The sequence below is a fragment of the Gallus gallus genome, chromosome 21 (assembly GCF_016699485.2).
Source record: "Gallus gallus isolate bGalGal1 chromosome 21, bGalGal1.mat.broiler.GRCg7b, whole genome shotgun sequence".
NCBI classification, from domain to species: Eukaryota; Metazoa; Chordata; class Aves; order Galliformes; family Phasianidae; genus Gallus; species Gallus gallus.
This window is the reverse complement of record NC_052552.1, coordinates 6,452,093-6,471,720: the sequence shown is the minus strand read 5'-3', so window position 1 is coordinate 6,471,720 and position 19,628 is coordinate 6,452,093. Positions and strand designations below refer to the sequence as shown.

General features: G+C 56.8%; 1 protein-coding gene across 1 annotated transcript in view; it reads left to right on the top strand.

Moving 5' to 3' along the window:
- Nucleotides 1-13,604: 13,604 nt before the first annotated feature.
- The window catches only part of SLC2A1 (solute carrier family 2 member 1), a 14,556-nt gene continuing 8,532 nt past the window's right edge, over nt 13,605-19,628 (top strand). The window contains exons 1-2 of the mRNA NM_205209.2: nt 13,605-13,675; nt 17,866-17,958. Coding sequence (NP_990540.2) covers nt 13,658-13,675; nt 17,866-17,958 — 111 coding nt within the window. The 5' untranslated portion in view covers nt 13,605-13,657. The remainder of the gene's footprint in view (nt 13,676-17,865; nt 17,959-19,628) is intronic.

The window sequence follows — 19,628 nt, the reverse complement described above, 5'->3', positions numbered from 1 at the left end:
GACAATACCAGCAAGAACACCTATAGCTACTGCTATGCATGCTCTCTGTCCCCTTGCCCTTGGGCTGTTCTGAATTTACTGTCCTATCCAAGGCTCCAGTTTACTGCTTTTTCACCTCTTTCATGATCATATCACATCAACCACCACCCACCCAACCTGCTCTTGGTGCTGCATCTCCATTTTCCATTGTTTTGCTCAGATGAAGACAAGGTAAAGCAAACAGCGTATTTAATAATAATCCTCTGTCTGTCCATCCATCCATGTATCCATCTACCTGTCTTTCCATCCACCATTCTATCTATCCATCTATCTTTCCATCTATCTTTCCATCTATCTTTCCATCTATCTATCTATCTATCTATCTATCTATCTATCTATCTTATTTATCCATCCATCCTTCTATCCATCTACCTGTTTATCAATCCATCGTTCTGTTTTTCCATCTGTCTTTCCATCTATCTTTCTATCAATCTATCCATCCATCCACTCATCCATTGTACCTATCCTATCAATCTATTATCTAACCTATGTAGTTGTGGATTGTCTCTTTCAATGGGTCTACTCTACCCCTGAGATTTCACGTGAGCTTCAAGCTCTTTTTCCCTATTTCCAGCAGGACCCGATAATGTTTTCAGCTCTGACGTTCCTGGTTTGCCTTTGCTCAGTGGGAAACGTTGTGTACCACTCTCCAGAAGTGTTATAAACATATCCAGATCCAGGTAGCCATGGGTCAGGGACAGCAATGCTCAGTGCTGGGAATCACCCTGCTCTGAGCAACCCTGAATGCAAGCTGGTTTGCAAGCATCACAGCAGCCATCCCAAAAGGCGTTGCAGGAAAATAAGCAGAGATGGAAGCATGGGGGTCACTTTCGGGCAGAGGTTGGGAAGAGGTGATTGCACAGGCACTTCCATGGTGGCAGAACTGGTTTGAGAGGTTCCCGGCCCTTCCTGACTACGTGTTTTCATTCCCAAGATCCAAAGTAAAGGAGGAATGTGTTGTCTGCGATGGCTCTCACCCATGGGGAAATGCAGAGATCCCTGTGCAGCCCCACAGCTGCTTCTGTTGTTCCATCACCGTGGGGTGGGCACATGGGGGCCTCTGCGGAAGCCTGCCTGGCAGCCTGCTGCTTGGGAAAGAAGAATTTTGTTTCCTAACACTCAAAGAGCAAAGAGCTCATCATCAGCACAGAGTGGTGCGGCCATCCAGGTTTGCTTCCCCAGCCTGAAGCGTTGGCCAAACCAAGAAAAATAGACCCCCTGCAGCAAGAGAGCCCTCGATTTATTTGCACTGCAGGGACAAGCAACCAGCTCAGATAGGGAATGATTTCAGGTGGATCCCAGGAGGATCAGAGCTGGGGCTGAGTCCCTGCAGGGGGAACACCCCGCTGACCCCAGGCATGCTTCTACCTGTGTAAAACCCAGCGCATCTCATCCTGCCCATCAGTAGTTACACGGGCACAACCACCTCCAGAACACCTGCACGCTCCCAGCCTGGCTCTCATGTGGATGCCAGGAGCCTGGTAGGTGCCTGCACCAAAATCCCAACCATATTCCTATCGCCGGGATCTGCCCCCGCAGCCCTTCCAGAATGGGAATGCTGGCGAGGGAAACACGCATGGGGAGATCGTCGTGGGTTATTTAACGTGGCAGTGGGCCAGGCTCAGTATCACCTGGACTGGCAGGAGCAGATCCGGATTCAGGCTCTTATCTCCAATTACAGAATTTAAACAGTGGATTTGGGCAGTAAGCTGGCCGTAAGTCAGCCAAGGCTGGTCCTTAGCACCAGAATGGGCACGGTGACGCTGCGGTTAGCTGGAAAAGCATCTCTGCTCTGCCATGGATGTGCATTCAGGCTTGGGAAAATGGGGCTGGTGAGAGGACGTGGTGAGGGTCAAGCCCGTCCTTCCTCTGTAACAGCTCCAGCGGGGCAAAGCCCTGGGAACAGCAAAGCAGCGGCCGCTTTGCTCAAATATTTGTCAACAGCTGAAGTGATAAGGCCAAGGTGGAAGGTTTCACATTGTTTCACCGTGAATTGACTCTTCCAGAGGGGGAAGCACGCGGGCATTAATGTGAGCTGGTGGGGGGCACCAGTGGCAGGGGTTGTGACTGGGGGCTGTGAGATCCCATCCAACCCACCCTATGGCTCTATGATCCCCATTGCACAGAGGTGAGACCCAGGCCTGGTGCAAAGCTCCCGCTGTCGTTGCATGCGCCCGAAGCAACGCGAGATGGCAAACATCAGTTCTTGTTATCCATGCTCTGCCTCTATGGCCCAACCTCACTGCAAGGTGCCCACGCCAGGAGCCAAGAAATGGGGCAGGAGGCTCCTGCAGGAGAGCAGCCCCATTCCCAGCACTGTGTCCGTGGGGCTCACATCCTCCCTCTTTGCTCTCTCCGACGGTGATTATTTGTGCACCACTTGGCTTCTTCCTCTTCCTTCCCTTTGAAACAGAGGGTTTGCTTCCTTTCGAAGCAAAGGGAAGCAAAGGGAAGTTTCTATACTTTCCCAGCAAAAGTGCAAAGAAGTAAGACAAAAACCCACTGAAAAACTCACTTCCAACATACTCCAGCACGTGATGGGGGTTGAGCAAGACAACACCTCCACAGCACCAGGCAATGCCATGCACCAAGCCTGAAGGCATCGTCTCATCTGCAGTCTCCTCACCCCCAGCTTTGCATTTTGTATCTGAGCAGTGATAAGGCCCCAGAAAAGCAGGTAACCCATCGAAGCCCCACGGATGATGTCAGCCCAGCGGGTCGGCAGGAGGGCAGGACGCGGCTGTGCGGCGCTGGGCCAGCAGAGCTGTCGCTTTGCATTTTCCAGCCCTTTGCACCGGCGGGAGAAATGAGCCTGAAAAAAAAGAAAGAAAGAAAGAATGAAAGAAAGCAGCAAAACCCACGTCCAGCTCAGCCTGGGGGAAATGCCATGGTGCAAACAGCAAAGCACAACGCCAGACTCCACAAAGGCGCACAATGCAGTGGGTCCACCTCAGCATCCGAGTGGGCTACGAGGGGATTTCACTTCTTAACATGAATTTTGCAGGGATAGAAAGCAAAGCAATGGGAGGGATGTGGGTAAAATGGTCCAGGAAGGCTTTGAGCAGAGCCAATGAATGTTGGGGCATCTTCAGGTGCCCCAAAGTATTGATATAAATTCCAATATTGATCTCAACATCACCTTTATAACCTCCTCCTCTGGCTGTGGATGGAGCTGAGCTGCCTTCAGCCTAATCCCTGCCAGCTCCCCACAAAGAATGGGCTTCTTATTCACTAAAGGGGGAAAGAAAACTGCAGATGCTCAAAAACATTTCCTGCTGACACCCCCGGGCCGGCAGTGTGCCCAGCGTGGGGCACGTGCCCCAAAATCCCCATGCTTTCAGCTGGGTTTGGGGCTTTTAAGGGCGAAACAAGCTTTCTCCCTTCCTGGAAATGCCAGGAGAGAGTGCGTGCCCTCCGGGAACTGACGTGGATAGTGTGAAGCTGGTAAATAGCTTTATAGTTTTTAAGCTTTGCCCCATAAGCCAGAGTGCTTTGGGGGCTGTGGGGTGTTTAGAAGATGACAAATGCCCCTATGGACACCTGCACTGGGGGGGTCTCAGGGACAGGGACACCTCTGAGCCCTCTGCAGCTGACACCAAGTGCTGGGTCCCCCTTGGAAATGGGGTCACAAAACCATCCTTTGCAGCCCTGGAGCTGCAAACATCCCTGTGGGGCTGGATGTGACCCCTATGCTGGAGATATTCCACGCTGAAGCCATGAGACATCCTATGGAGAGTGGGGACTCGCAGGCAATAAGCTTTGCTTTTTGCAAAGGAAACAGAAGTGTTTGGCACTTTGCTTGGCCAAATGGGAAGAGCTGCCTAGTGCTTGCAGAGGGGCTCCTGTGGGCTTCAAGAGAAGTAGGAAACTTGGAAAGGCAAAAATCCCCCAGGCTTTGCTCCCCATCTTACCAAGTCCAGTGAGTCTTGCAAAAAAAGGACCCTGAGTTTGAAGAATGGGATCCCACATTTGCCAAAAGGTCTTCAGCTTTGCAAAAAGGGACCCCAGGTCTAAAAAAAGGAATGACTTTGAGCCAAACTGGGGCCCTGGGTTTTTGCAAAAGGGTTCCGGATTACCAAAAAGTGGTACAAACTGTGGAGGCCCCTCTTCCTCACGCTCATCACGCTGCCCTACCAGGAAAACAGGTATTACCCATATCTTTATCCCCGTGTGATTTCTTCCCAGCTAATCTGCTAAGAACTTGATCCCTGGGCTGGTATTTCAGAAGGGAAAAAAAAAAAAAAAAAAGGGCAGGTTTTGTGCAGGGAGTGCTAAAAATCTCTCTCTCTGGAGCAGGAACAGCTTCAAGGGGGCAGGGGAGCGCCTGTGCATCCTCCCCATGTCCTGTGAAGGGCTTCTGATGTGAGGAGGGGCCGCTTTGGGAAAGCAATTCAATAGCAGGAAAGCTGCTTGTTCTTCGTTGTGGCCTCAGGGCTGGTGAGGAAACATCGCCCCGGTACAGCCCAGCACTGTGCAGAACGCTCAAAGATGGGTTGGTCCATTGATCCAAAATGTATGAAACAGAGGAGATGTGCTGTCATTCTCCCATAGCAGTCAGCAAAACCTCTTTGATGCAGATTGAGATCTCTGGGGCTGGGCCAACCCAACTCTGCCTTGCACAAGCAGCCAGGATCCACCTCAAGATATTCCATGGTTTCGTGATTCTGTGGTTCCATGATTCCATGATTCTTTGGTTCCACAGTTCTATGATTCTTTGCTTTCATGGTTCTATGATTCCATGATTTCGCGGTTCTATTGTTCCATAATTCCTCAATTCCACGGTTCCATGATTCCATGATTATGCAGTTCTGTGATTCTATGGTCCTATGATATATAATGGTTCTATGATTCTGTGATTTCACTGTTCCACAATTCTATTGTCCCATGATTCCATGGTTTTATGATTTTTTTGGTTCCAAGATTCCACGATTCTTTGATTCCATGGTTCCATGAATCCATGATTCTTTGGTTCTGTGGTTCTATAGCTCCACGATTCCATGATTGTATGGTTTCATGATTCCATGATTCTTTGACTCTATGGTTCCACTGTTCCATGACTGCACGGTTCTTTGATTCCATGGTCCCATGGTCCCATGATTCTTTGGTTCCATGGTTCTACGGTTCCATGATTCCATTATTTCATGGTTCCATGACTCCTCGATCCCACAGTTCTATGGAATGATTCAGTGGTTCTGTGACTCTTTGGTTCCACAGCTCCATGATTCCACGACTCCTTGATTCCATGGTGCCATGATTCCATGATTCAATAGTTCCACAGTTCTATGACTGCAGAATTCTTCAGTTCCCTGCTACAAAAATCTCCAACAAGATGTCCCCGGCTGCGTGTGCAGGGTGGAGGTGGGCTCAGGGTGATGCCTCTTGCTGGGGATTTTTGCAGCGTGAAATCTCCCAGCAGACACAGTTTTGCAGCTTAGGGCCTCCAAGGATCCCAAGCAATGTTCTCCAGCCCTGAGCTCCTGGATAGAGAGATGCTTTTGCAACACAGGGCCCCCAGGGAGAGGCCCTCTTGCAGAGCTAAGCCCCTGGACAAGGCTATTTTTGTATTGCAGGACCCCACAGTGAGCAAGTTTTGCAGTGCTGGGCCCCCGGACAGGAATATTTTTGCAGCACAGCGCAGATAACAGCAGCCTGAAGATATTTGGCCTAAAGATAGCCCCATCTCAAAGCGTCCTCCCTGCCCAGCAGCATCCCCACAGGACAATGCAGAGCTGTGCTTCTCGGGGCTCTTTTGGGGACATGTTTTTTGCACCCTGCTCCTCAGTAGTGATATATTTTGGATGTGTTTCCCACTGGGTTGGCTCAGAAGGGACGCCTGAGTTGCAGTGTTGTTTTACATTTCCTCCTTCCGCTACCGAGGATTTTGTCCACTTTTATAGAACAACAATAATTAACCACGAGGTTTTTAAATACACGCCATCCTTAGGCATACCTCACCTCCTTGGAGGAAAGCCACCCCATCCTAAGCCAAAATTAAGGCCTTGAAAGCATTTTTCCCCATTTCTGAACCAATATTGCCCCTTGCACACATCGCCACAAGCAAGGTGTGTCCCTGACACAGCCCATCTTGAGCAAACGGCGTCTTCCAATTAGTGCTTCATGTCGTGCTCGGTCCCATTTCATTCCAGGAGGATGAAAATATTCATGGAATCACAGAGTCACAGAATGGTTTGAGTTGGAAGGGACCCCAAAGGCCATGTGGTCCAACCCCTTGCACTGAGCAGAGACATCCAGAGAGACACACTCCAGCCTGACCCTGGGTCTCCAGGGATGGGGCAGCACCACCTCTCTGGGCAACCTGTGTCGTATTCCCAAGAGCCCAAACCCACAGCGCATCTCACAGTGCAGGAGGATGACCGCCAGCACGTCCCATTGTGATTCACGGAAGCACTGCTTTTGGGCACCCAGGAAATTCCTATAATCCCAGAAGAAAAAAAAAAAAGGAAAAAAAAAACATCTGAAAAGGCATGAAATGGCCACTTCATGCTGCCAACCCCACGCGTTCCCATGGGCTCTTGGAAGAGCAGTGCCCAGGAGATGGCTTTGTGCTACAGCGGATGCAGAGCATCGCTCCACTCCTCCTCCTCCTCCTCGCATCGCGTTGGCATTTTCCATGCACTTTCTCCACTCGGTGCTGATGGGGCTGAGCCCGGTGGGGGGCACGGCCGCTTTGTTCCCCCCCTTAGCGGGAAACCGGAGCGGCGAAGCGGGTCGGCACAATGCACATCCCGGCTTCAATGGCACCGGCGCTTTCTCGGCTGGCGTTTCCTGAGTTAAACAAACAGCGGCTCGGCGCTTCTCCCACCTTTCTGCAGACCTGGAATTTTCCTCGCCCTGTGAATGCCCCGCTTGTGTGCTTTATTTTGTTATTGAGCTTTGCACTATTCCGGGAAGAGGAAAAAAAAAAAAAAAACAACAACAAAACACCAAGACCAAAAAAAAAAAAGAAAAACCACCACGCAGGCATCAAAAAACGCCTTGGAACGTCTCTGCGGGTCAGGTGACGGCGGAGAATAATATCTGAAAAATGTTAATGCTTGCAGAGAGACGAAATCCTGCTTGGACTAAAGCTCGTTAGCCTTCCCCGAGGAGCTCGGCCGCGCGAGCCCGCTGTGCTGGGATGCAGGAGGATGCTCAGGGCATTGGGCAACGCCACGTCCAGCCCTGCTGCCAGGCACAAGGCGACAGGACAACTCTCAGAATGAAGAGATAATTCCCAAAACGAAGGGAAAACTCAACTACCTCTTACTCATGGCTGGGCCATCCTCGCATCCATGGCACACCTTCATTCGGGGGCCGTGGTCGGTGCCACTCTGGCCAGGCAGCGATGCTCTATGGGATGAGGGCACCTTTCCCATCACTCTGTGTTTCCAGCCCTCGTTCTTCCCCTTGCATTGGTGCAGTGATGCTCTTCCCACCCAACTCCATCAGCTCCCGGAGCGCTCCCTCACATGGCACCCACACCTGCACCCTGCAGCCCAGCCCTCGCTAAGCAAACACAGCTGGTGCCGGGCACGGCCGCCAAATATTTTCTCCCTGACGTGGGTTTGGCTCTTGGGAGAGAAAATGAAAAAGTAAAAAAATAATAATTCAAAGACAAAACAAAAACCCAAACCTCAACAAATGCAACAGGAGAAGCAGCAAACGGTGCTGTTGCTGTGCCCAGTGCGTAGGGATGCGGCAACACGGGGCCGGTTCCATTGGGACGTGGGATGCTTTGTGTTGGGTGGAAAGGAATTCTTGCTTGCATCAGCCTGTGCCCACAGCAAAAAGCAAGGAGTGGTGTGGAAATAACCTCTTAACCCAACCTAGCACCCCATTTCCTTCCCAGTGCACGGCCTGTGGGCTGCGCTCACCCACTGCCCATCGCCCACCTGTGATCTGCATTCTGCAAGGCCATGGTTTGAGTTTTATGCCCCCATGAGCTTCGCTCCACGACTCCCCATCTCCCCAGCCAAGGGTTCCCATTTCCAGGATGTTTTGCTCCGTATCCCCTCAGAAGAAAGTGCTGACAAAGTTCTTTGCCATGGGAAGGGTTGGAAATGTGGAGCTGGAGTCGTGCCAGGCGCTGGGAGGAACAGAGGAGGTTCTGGCAGAAGTTTGGTTCCATCAGCATTTGCAGAAGCACTCTGCCTCCCTCCCCAGCAGGCTCTGCTCTGCTCCTGGTGGGTCTGAAGCTCTTCCTCAGAATGCCAAAGCTCTTACAAGGGAGAAAAAAGGGAAAATATCTCCTTTCTAAAACCTATGGATCCTGTGAATGATGTTCCTTGGTTTCATCTCATCTATTGAATTAGCAAGACCCACTGCTGCTGCTGTGGTTGCAAGTATAGATTTCCCCCATTGCTTATCTGGCTCACGTCTAGTCCTTTTAGAGCAGGGCACAACATGGCTGGGTGACAGCGGGTAAATACTGGGGTAAAACCTCTCATCTGAAGAGCCAGAACAATGCTGCAAAGGGGCACGGAGACACCACTGCCCTCTGAGCAGAACCACTTGGGGGAGAACCCTTGGGATTGGTTCTCCTGGATTTAGGGTTGGAAGAGGATGATCTTGGAGGTCCCTTCCAACTCAAGCCATCCTATCATCCTGTGATCCTGTGATTCCATGGTTCAGTGATTCTGTGGTTGCACGGTTCCATGGCTCCATGGTTCTATGATTCTACTGTTCTGTGGCTCCATGGTACCATTATTCCACGATTCCATCGTTCTATGACTCTACAATTCTACAATACCACGGTTCTGTGGTTCTATGGTTCTATAGTTCTATGATTCCATGGTTCTATGACTCTATAATTCCACGATTCCATGGTTCTACGATTCCATGATTCTATGACTCCACAACTCCACGATTCCATGGCTCTGTGACTCTATGATCCAATGGTTCTATGGTTCCATGACCCTATGACTCATTTCCCTGTGCCGTTGGGACAAAGTGCCCATTTGCAACCCAACACTGGACACTCTTTGGAAACCAGCAGGGGGGGAACTAACAGAGAAATGCCCACCCGTCCAAAGGCAGTACCGTGATTTTTGTGGTGGGGCGATGCGGGATGCCAACCAGGCAGAGCAGTGCCGCGGTGCCGCGTGGTGTCGGTGAGGTGGATGCAGCAGCGGTGATGGAAAATTACCAGGGGCCGAACAAAGAAATCAGGGGTTTGGGAGCGGGAAGCGAATAAACAGGCGGGCCAGGAAGCTGGGGCAAGGCGGAGGAAGTCTTGGGCAGGGGAAGGGAAGAGAGAGAAAAGCTTTCACTGCGGGGGGCCGTGAAAATAGGCTCCCCCCGAGGGGCCGGAGCCGGGCCGGGAGCGCGGCCGTGGGAAGCGGTGCAGCCCATGCAAAGGCAGCGGGGAAAGTTCCACCTTTGGCCATTTCTCCCCCAAAATTCCCCGTCTGGGAGCTGTTGGGTGGGGGTGAGCCCTGCCTGCAGCCCCCAGCCCCATTGTCTCCCTGTTCCTGGTGCAGTTTGGGGCCAACCAGGATACCGGCGTGAGAAACCACGCCAAACTGGAGCTGCTTGCTTGGTTTTTGGCCTCCGGGTGGAAATGTCGGGGGGGGGCAGATGGTTTTGGCACAACGGGAACGCACCGAAGCACCGCAGTGCTGCCAAACAGCCCCGTAGCACCATGCCCAGGCTCGAGGCACCGCATGAGCCATGTATTTCCATTCTGGGGGCTGCACACCAGGGCTACAAGCAGCCATGTGGACCTCTCGCGGCCCCAGGGCCCGTTTTGGGGCGAGCACCGTGGTGCCCTGGGGCCACATTTTGGGGCCAGGTTTTGGGGCCGGCTCTCTGGCGGCGCACGTAGGCAGGAGCTGAGCCTGCAAAGCAAACACAGACGTATAGCGCGGCCCGGACACCCTGACTCTGCAAATCCAACACAAACACTGCGAGTGCCGGCCTGCAGGTCCCACGGGCTTCTGCCCCCGGAGGCAAAATAGAGACGGGATTTTTTTAATTATTATTATTTTTAACTCTTTTGGAAAGATAAAAAAAAAAAAAACAACAGAGAAAGTTGCTTTGAAGCCAGGCAGGCACCCGGCAGACACCGCCGGGGCTATAAATGCACCTTGTGGGGCTGTGGGTGGGTGAATCTCATAATTCTGGGGATGAATCTCGGAATTCAGCTCTCAAAAGGGCAGCGCTGAGCGCTGGGGACCCACACATTTGGTCAAGGGGAGCACAGAGTTCTCTGCTCGGCTGCAGTGCTGGGGTGGGTCCTGCGAGTGGGGAAACTGAGGCACGGGGACACAAGAAATCAGCCCTACATCTCTCAAGGAACAATGAGCAGATGGATGGATTGAGCCGTCAGTATGCCATGACACGTGTCTGTCGCCTGTGCTTCCCACCCCAGTCGGAAACCAGGAGGGGGAACCCACCTGGGAGCATCCCTGGAGGTGGGAGATGGGGACGAGGTGCTGCAGGAGGGAGGGACCCTCCTGGTCCTCGCATAGGAAAGGAGCTCTCTGTGCCCCAAACCCCACACGGAGCTCAGATCGGGACATCGTGGGCCAGCTGGGACGTGGCCACTGCACCCAGCATGCCAGAGCAGAGCCAGGGTATTGCAACAGGAGGGACAAGCCCTGGCCTGAGCCGGCAATTTGGGGCTATTGGCCAGGCACGGGACTTTGGTGCGGGGTGTGAGGGCAGGTCCCTGCAGAGCCAGGGAGCAGCACCAAGCAGCAGGCAGGCAGGGAGCCACAGGTATTTGGGATCAAAGCGGCTGCGTGGGAACGCCGCAAGCCCCAGCAGCGCTGCATGCCCGGCTCCAGCGGTGACCTCGTGCTGACATCCACAAAGCACCGCTCCGTGCCCATCCCATAACTCAGCAACCCCATCGACCCCATGGAAGCATCGCTCCGTGCCCATCCCATAGCTCAGCATCCTCCATGGACCCCCCAGAAGCCCCCAGGCCCATTGGTTCTTTGTCCCCAGTGACAGCTGGAAGTGCGGGCAGAGCCCGTTCTGTACGTGCGGGGAAGATATGGGGGATGCATGGTTAAGATAAAGGGGAATATTCCACGTCCGTGCAGTTTTGGGGCCGCCCCATTTGCAGCAGCCCCTGGGTGAAGAATATTCAGGGCTCTGCAGAGGTCCCATTCCATTTACAGCCCCCGGGAATGAGAAACGAAATGAAAATCAGCCCTCGATCGCTGGGGAGATATTGGAGCCGGATTGGCCGTGGGGGACTTTCAAGCTCCATTGGAGCCTTTAAATTTGGCTTACAAGTGTAAAACCTTGAAAATGGTCCCGATAAGGCGCAGCCCCAGGGTGAGGGACGCCCTGAGCACCAAACCCAGCAGGAGAAACCTCGAAGTGTGGGGAACTCGGACGGGAATGGCCCAGCTGTCCCCATTTGGGGGCATTTCTCCCAAAGGGGACCCTCCAGCGCGCTGCCCCGGCCCCGCACCGCCGCTTTCTCCTTCTAATGAGCGGAGAATTTCCCTCCGCCTTTGTGCTTCATCATCTGCTCATTAAAACTTTGCCTTTAATTGCTCCAGACGAGGTGCAGCAGGGCTGGACGCATTTCCAATTTCCTTTCTTTCATTCTTTTAATTGGGAGAAGCAGTGGGACGGTGACCCGGCACCGAGGGCGGCCGAGGGCTTTGGGGTGCACTGGCTGCCCGGTGCAGTGAGCTGCTTCCCACCACCACCCAAAAAGGGGGTAAAAACCCCCCTGGCCGTGGGCTTTGCAAGCAGCAGCACTGGGACGGGGCGGCAGCGATGCTCCCTGCCCACACCTGGGGTTGATATTCGCTCCTTCTGAGTTAGCAGAATCCCACGTCGGCACGTTTGATGCGCAGGACTGTGTTTCCAACATGCCTCTGCAAAAGAGCTTTTTCATGACTGAGGACTAAGAATACCTGACTAATTATTATGCGGGGAGTTATTTAGGTAATGGGTATTAATCCGTCTTCCTGCATGGGGTAATTGCTGCAGCAAGCTTGCCGCAACGCATCCCAGCGCAGGGAGCGCTTCCCCGGTCCAGCGGGGTGAAGCCCACCCCCAAGCCCTCAGTTGGCCCCAAATCCCCTCTTGGCCCTATTTCCCTGTGGTGGTTTAGGGCCAACCTCGGGTCGGACGGCACCGGCACGGCATTTGGGGTCGGCATCGCCCAGCCCTGCCCGTGACTCCCACTCCCCGCTGGACACGGAGCTTCATCGCTCGGGGCCCCAAATCCGGTTGGTTTGACCCAATTTGCCGAGGATTGCGGATGGGTCGCCGGGGCTGCAGCTGTTGTGCAAGCAGTGATGGGAGAAGGCGTTGCATTCGGGTGTTGAAGCACTGAAACGCGACGTTGCAACCGCGGGGTGACCCGGATGGGGTGATCCTGTGCCGGTGTCACAGCGCGTGGGGCCGTCCCTGTGCCGGGCAGGGTTGGGGTGACAGCCCCGGGTTTGGGCTGGGGCGCAGCGCACACCCTTTGCTGAATATCCCAAACAGCCATTTGTGGCAGCCCCGAAGGCCCGGATGGATGTGCAGCCCCTCTCCGTGACCTCACCCCCCAGGAAACCCGACGGCGAACCCCACGGCCCCCTCCCCAACCCCTCGGGGCATTATTTATACCTCTCCTACCGCCTCAATGGGAAGGGAAAGGCGTAATCTCCCCTACCCCCCCCCGCTGAGCCCCCAGGGAGCAGCACGGCTGCGTTCCCAGCGGCCCATTTCTTTCGTTTCCGTTCCATCAGCTCTCGCTCCCAGACTTTTCCATTTGGATCAAAACGTCCCTTCGTCTCAAAGCCCTTCGCTGGGATTTGGGGTTTCCATTCGCAAAGAGGAGCAGAACAGAGCACGGGGCCACCGGAATGCGGGGTCTGCACTGTGCGGATGGGAGAATTCACCCGAATGCCCAAATTTGGAGCAAAGGAGGATTCCGGGAAGCGAACCTCCCCCCCCCCCCCCGCACCCATCGCGACTTTTTGCACAATTCCCACTTTTCCCAAAGCAAAAAGCCGAGCGAGCAGCAGCGGGCGGCCCGCCGCCCCCACCGCTGTTTGGGGGGAAAACACCGCTTTTTGGCCTTTCTGCGACCGTGGCTGCCAAAGGGGGGGAGGGGGGGGGCTCAGCCCCGGGCACACAAAGCCCCCGGCCCCGGCGCGGCCCCGCGGATGGAGGAGGGGCGGAGCCGGCGGACGTGCGCGGCCGCACATCGCCCCGCGCCCCTCCCGGCCCCGTCCCGCGGCGCACCGACACACGGGGGTGTGCGCGCATAGGGGGGGAGGGGGGGGGGAGGGGGCCGGGGGCCGGAGCTCACGCGTCTGCTCTCGGCCAGACGGATGCACGCGCGTGCGCGCGGTTCCATGTGCGCTCGTGCACGCGCTTGCGCGCACCCTTCCCCCCCCCCCCCCCCCCCACTTCCACGCGCACACCCCGCACGTGCTCCCCCCGCGCCCCGCGCTCCCGCCCCCCGCACACCCCCGCCGGGCCCTCCATCAGGCCCCGCCCCCCGCCCCGCCCCCTCTCCCTCTCCACCAATGGGCGCCGCTCCGCGCCTTGCCGCGCGCGCCCCCCCGCACCGCCTCTTAAGCCGCTCCAATGCCCCCGCGGCTGCCGCGCGACATCGCTCTGCTGTCCCGCGCCGATCCGACGCCCCCGGAGCAACATGGAGAGCGGCAGCAAGGTGTGCGGGCCGGCTGGGGGCTGCGGGCGGCGGCGGGGGGGCGTCCCGGTGCGGCGGCGGCGGAAGGGAAGGAGTTATGCAACGCGGTGCGGGGGGAGCGCGGGATGAGGGAGCGTGGAAAAACCCCAACGCGCCGCCGGGGTTGGGGGGTGGGGAGGGGAGGGCAGCGCCGCCGGAATCGTGCTGGAAAAGGGTGGAAAAATAGGGACGGGGCGCAGGGGGGAGGGCGGGGGGGGGGGGGTATGGAAATACTTCGGGGTTTGTCGGGGGAAAAGCAGCGCGGAAGGGTCGCTGTGCGATTCCCCGCGTGGGCTGAGGCGATTCGGGGCCGGGGAACGCGGAGCGCTCCGCTGCGGCGGATCCTCGATGGGGGAACGTGAAACTGACGCAACTTTTTTAGCAGAGGAAGAGCCGATGGCGGCGGCTGACGCCGTCCCGCGTCACTCAGCGGCGGAGCCCCTATCGCTGCCCTTCTGGGGTCCGTGGGGGCGGGGGGGGCTCTGCCGGGCCGGGGGGGGCTCTGTTTTCCCGACCCGATTCCGGTGTGGAATGGGCTCTTTGGGTTCGGTTTGTGCCGCGCTCCGATCCGCCTTTACGCGGTGGTCCCGGGCTGTGCTGGTTGGGGTGGGGGGGTTTGGGGGGGGGTGGGGGGTTTGGGGTCGCCGTTCTTCTTCGTGCTCCGAGCTTTGCATAACAGAACTCTCCGGGGCTGTTTAAGCGGCGATCCCGCGGTTGGGAAACGCCGAGAGATCCGTCCATGTCCCCGGCTGACCTTCCTGAAAGAAAATATAACACAGAGCGACGGCGTTGACCCATTTTCCTTCCCGTCGCGGAGGTTTTCCAGCAGCAGGAACCCCCCCATTGCGTCCGTGGTGCCGCGGGGGGGGGTGCGGTTGTGGGAAGCGCTGTGTCCCCGCACTGCCGTGGCTGAGCCCGGTGCCACATCCCGACCATCGCACGCCGACCCCAAATGGGATCTGAGCGTGGTCGGTGCGGTGCTGTGCTGTGCTGGGGGGGCCATAAAGTCGCCAGGCGGAGTTATTTTCTGCTGCCCGCTGCTGTGCTCCCATCGCCCCACAGCCTCACTGCGTGACCTTGCTGGTGGCCGCCGGGGGCAGGGGGGGATTTACTGCACCGGGAGGGATTGGTGGCACTGCACTGCATGGGGCTCCCGAGGGTGTGCTGACAGCCGAGCCCCTCTGGGGAGTTCCAGTGGAGATCTTTGTGCCATTCCCTCCTTGGCACTTCCTAATTTTGGTTTTGTCTTTTGCTTTTGAGTCGTTCAAAGGATTATTCACTTCTTCGTCCCGTGGTGCTCCCAGCAGCTCCTCAGTGCTCCATGCAGGGCTCACACCTCGATGTTGCCCCCCACCTTCTCTCTGCGCAGCACGCAGACTCTGTGCCCATAGAGGGCACGGGGACAGGAGCTCGGCCCCGGTGAGGGTTAACAAAGCAGCACTCTGCACAGCTTGACAAGAGTTTCCCACGCCGGGCGGCCACTAGAAACTGGCTTTTTTTTTTTTAATTCCCCCATGTTAAGCCTCTCCTTTCATGGCCAGGCTCCGTGCAGCACCCCGCATGGCCACTGACTCACGGCTGCCTGGGACCGCGTCCAACAGTTGGGCTCCTCCTGAGCACGAATCCTATGGTTGCTGCTGAAGCGTCCCGCTCTTCCCCACAGGGCAGTGAATTGGGGTCGCTCCACATGTGTTTTTTTTTTTTTGTGAGCATCCCCCCCCCCCCAGGCTCAGCACAAGCCGGAGACTTTCACTCCTTGAATGCACTGAGGCTGCGTGCCCCGCTTCTTCCTCCTATACCCCATGCAAACGCAGTGCTCTGAGCAGCACAGCTTCCTTCAGCCCGCCCCAACCCCCTGCTGGAGGAGCCCTTTGGGGACGGCCAGCATCGCCAGCATCTTCCTGGAGCAAAGTTCATGCGGCCATCCGGCAGCGCATCCATCTCCTCTCACTCCCTTCCCAAAGCCGGCCCTGCCAATGCAACGTGTGACTCACCGGCGCTTCCTGCCTGTCGAGCCATACGTGGGACCGATGGCACGCGTTGCTAGATGTGCAAACTGGCGCTCGCCGGCCCGCTCCTGCTCTGGGAGAGCACTTCAGTGTGTCAAAAGGGGCCGGAATCACCGCCCTAGGGAGGGAGGGAAGCAAAGCGCAGAGCGTTGTTGGCTTATTTTAGGTGTTGATTTGAGCATGGGGTGCTTCTCGCATCCGCGTGTGCTATGGATGCCCAGAAGTCGGTGCAGGGAGAGGCGGTGGCACAGCGCTCTGCTCTCTGACTTGGTGGCAGCGCTGCTCAGCCCGCTCTCACCCCCCATTGCAGCTCTGCAGCGCGGTGCTGAGCTCCTTTTGCCGTGGCTGCTGGGAGCTGAGCTCGTTCCACTCAGGCGCTCTCTCTGCTCAGACGTGTTGAACAAAGCCAAGTGCTCAAACCTCCCCGATTCCCTGGGAAGTGCATTTGTTGCGCTCAGGCCAATCCTAATTAATGAACTTCGTTAATGGCACGCTGGCTTTATTTCCTGAGGCAGCCTGGGGTCCCGTTGCTGCCCTTCCCACTGAACTTCCTAATTTCTTGTTATGGCAGAGGTGGGTGGGTTGGCAGGGGTGCCGGTGAGCTGCTGCCGATTGCTTTGCATCACAGCCTGTGTCCCTCGGTGTGTCCGTGTGCTGCCGTGCTTAGGTGGGTCCTGCAACGCCAGGTGTTGCTCTGTGCTGGAAGTGTGCAGGGCTGCACCCCTCCTGCTTGCCGGGCACGTAGCAGGACCTGGGGTGGGGGTCCAGGGAGTGATGAGCAGCAGAGGGGTATGGGAGATCTGTGGGAATGCCCAGCTCTGGATGGTGGCTGTGCAGGGTCACCTGTGGTTTGGGGACTTGCCTCGAGTGCACTCAGTAATCACAGAACCATAGAACCGTCCCGGTTGGATGGGACCTGCAGGAATCCTTGAGCCCAACCCCTGGCTGCATACACCAATGCCCAAACCCTATGGCTGAGAGCGGTGTCTGAGTGCTCCAAGCATGGGGCCGTGCCCGCTGCCATCTGGGGCAGAGTGCTTCCCAAACCCCCAACCTGACCCTCTATGTGATAGCAGAGGGGAAGCCGACAGGCAGGGAGTGGGCTGAGGGCTGCGGGGATGGCAGCAGGGGAAGTGGTTGGTCGGAGCGTGGTGTGAGCTGAGCTGTTGGGGTTGTGCCAGGACAGCAGGGGAGGCACCCATGCAGGAAGCAGATGGCTCTCACACGGCTCTCACTGATAACCTGATGGTTAGCGGCCATTGGGAAGGGGAAGAACTGCTCCTGTGGATCCCGGGGCTGGGTGTTCCCATGAGGCCCCTCAAGCCCTGGAGAAGGGGCTTTAGGTTCACGTGAATGTCCCTAAGCTGCTTAACCCACCCTGGGAACTTCAATCCCATTTCTCAGGGCACCGAGGCTGGGCTGAGCAGCAGGGAAATCTCCTGCCTGGGATAATTGGGCCATTGATGGAGGTGTCCAAGTGCTGGCCTGCCCTGACCTTGCTCCAAAACAAGCCTTCGATTGTTGCCATAGCTTAAGCAGGAGAAAGGGAAGGTGGGCGAGGGCTTGCCAAACGGCCAGAGGCACTGAGGCGTCGGGTGATCGCTGGGGAAGGACGAGCCGGGCTCTGACACAACGCTTCGGTAGCGGCAGGGCATCCCCACGTCAGTGGTGGGACGGAGCTGCAGGGCTGACCCTCACCCTGAGTTGGGGCGGCTCCGCTGCCCTCGGTCAGTTCATGGGCAGCGCTTTGCGCCCCACATCTGAGAGAGCGGCGGTGCGGAGCCTTGCAGTGTGGCCCGGGGGAGAGGTGGAAGCCGCGGGCTGCTGCCGTGTCCCCAGGAACAGAGGCAGGGATGGGCACAGCCGGGCAGTGCCCAGCCGGGGCTGTCGCGGCGCGCTCGGCCTGCACTTATTTCTGCCTCTCAGCACGTGGATGTGGTGCCTGCGGTCACCCCGACGGGGCCGCGCTTCTGGCCCCGATTTGGAGGCGACAACAAATCAATCAATCAATCCCCGGCATCCCAAAACGGCGTCGTGGTGTTCTGTTCGTTGTTCAGCCCGTGTGCGCGTCAGGAAACCGCGAGAGGTGGGGAAGGTTGGGGGGGCTTTCACCTCCCTGGGGGCTGCGGGGCACGCGTAACCCTCTGCTCCTTCTCCCCGCAGATGACAGCTCGCCTGATGCTGGCCGTGGGAGGAGCGGTGCTGGGCTCGCTGCAGTTCGGCTACAACACCGGCGTCATCAACGCCCCGCAGAAGGTGAGAGCCGAGCGGTGCCGGCTGCGAAAACAAACACACCTCCGTCCCGCCTCGCGCATCCGCCCTGAGCCGGCCGAAATAGTACATCCTGCTAGGCAGCTTACCGCCCTAATGGGATTTGTTAAGGAGCTCTTTAGCTCTTGTGTTCCCGGCAGAATTAGTTTCCTTTCTGCTTAGCGTTTCTCTGGCTGTTTATGGGAATTGCATGCCTGTGCTTGAGAGGCTCTCAATGTGGGTTGGTGTAACGTTTAACCTCAGCCTGAGCCAAGATTTTGGAAGCTAATTAGGATGTTGGTCATGTCAGGCAGTGACTCCCTGCTGGGCAGCCGGTGGCTGACAGGCAGAGTCCAGACGCGAGGCGCACCATGAGAACTGCAGCACTTTCTCTGGTGTGGCTTTGCTGGGAGGGCGATGGAGGAGTTTGGGAGAAGCCAACCTGGGAGTGCTCACCCACACGGTGCCACAGATTGAGATAACAGCCCTGGTGGGCTGCCTGTGTGGAGGGGGGGAGAGGAAGGGGGGTGATAATTACTGCTCCGGCAGAGGCTGTGGGATACCACTGGGTTGGGGCTGCTGGAGCTGCCCAACCTCTTCCAAAAGAAAGTGAGGTGCTCCGGGCCTCCTGTGCCTGCCAAGCCTTTTCCTCCCCCCCCCCCCCCCCCCCCCTCCATCCTCCTGCCCCACCGGCTCCAGGTTAGGGCTGCAGGAGGGCACGTACCCGGCGCTTCCTCTACCCGCACCCTTTCACCCCTTTCACCGCGCTGGGGGATGCCCAAGAGCTGCCTCATCCTTGACTCAGCAGGCGCCGGGCGGAGGCGGCCAGGGAGGGGGAAGGCAGGGCCGGCCGTGCTCTGGGTGTGGGAGCAATAACTCACCTGGCCTGGGTGACTGCTGGGCTGTGGCGTGCTGTGCTCTATCCTGCTTCTCTGGGACCTGAGCCTGTTGCCCATCTGCTGGGCTCTGAAGGGCGGTTGTGGACCCACCGGGGGAGGTGGTGGCGGTCCCCAATGGGGCAAAGTGAGATCCTACACGGATCCCCAGAGGGGAGCTCACATTACCAACTAATCGGGGTCTTAAAGGGTGAGAGCATCGCGGTGCTTCGGGGAGCAGATATGGGGGGCACCTTTTGCAGCCACCAGAGGCCAAATGTCCCCAGGAGTTGAGTGTGTGTTTTGAGACAGATGAGGAAACACAGCTGTGTGCAAAGGGTGATGAACAGCAGGAGGGATTTGCTCCTTCCTGTACCACAGCTAGCAGGAGCCAGGACCCTCCTGTGGCCAGGCGTCTGGTGGGGACCTGGGGGCCCTGAGAAACTTGGGCTCCCCTGAACTGCCTTTTGAAGTTTTATGGCCCTGGAAGTGTTAGCTCAGAAATTCTCTATTGTGCTTGTAACATGCCCTGGGCAAAGCTCGGTTGCCAGGGCAAGGTGTTGAAAGACAAACTGGGCTTCAGCTGCTGCTCTGCTTGAAGGAACTGGCTGTTCCTGGGCTGCAGGGAGAGCTAAAACATCCAAACCTCCAATGCACAATCCTGAATAATTAAAACTCCAGGGCAGAATTTGTGCCATGAGAGTATTAATCCTATTACTGGTGGGATTGGTGGATGGGCTGCAAGGTCTTCTGACGCTGCATTCGAGCACAAACAGCGGCGTGTCACCTTGAGCAATGAAA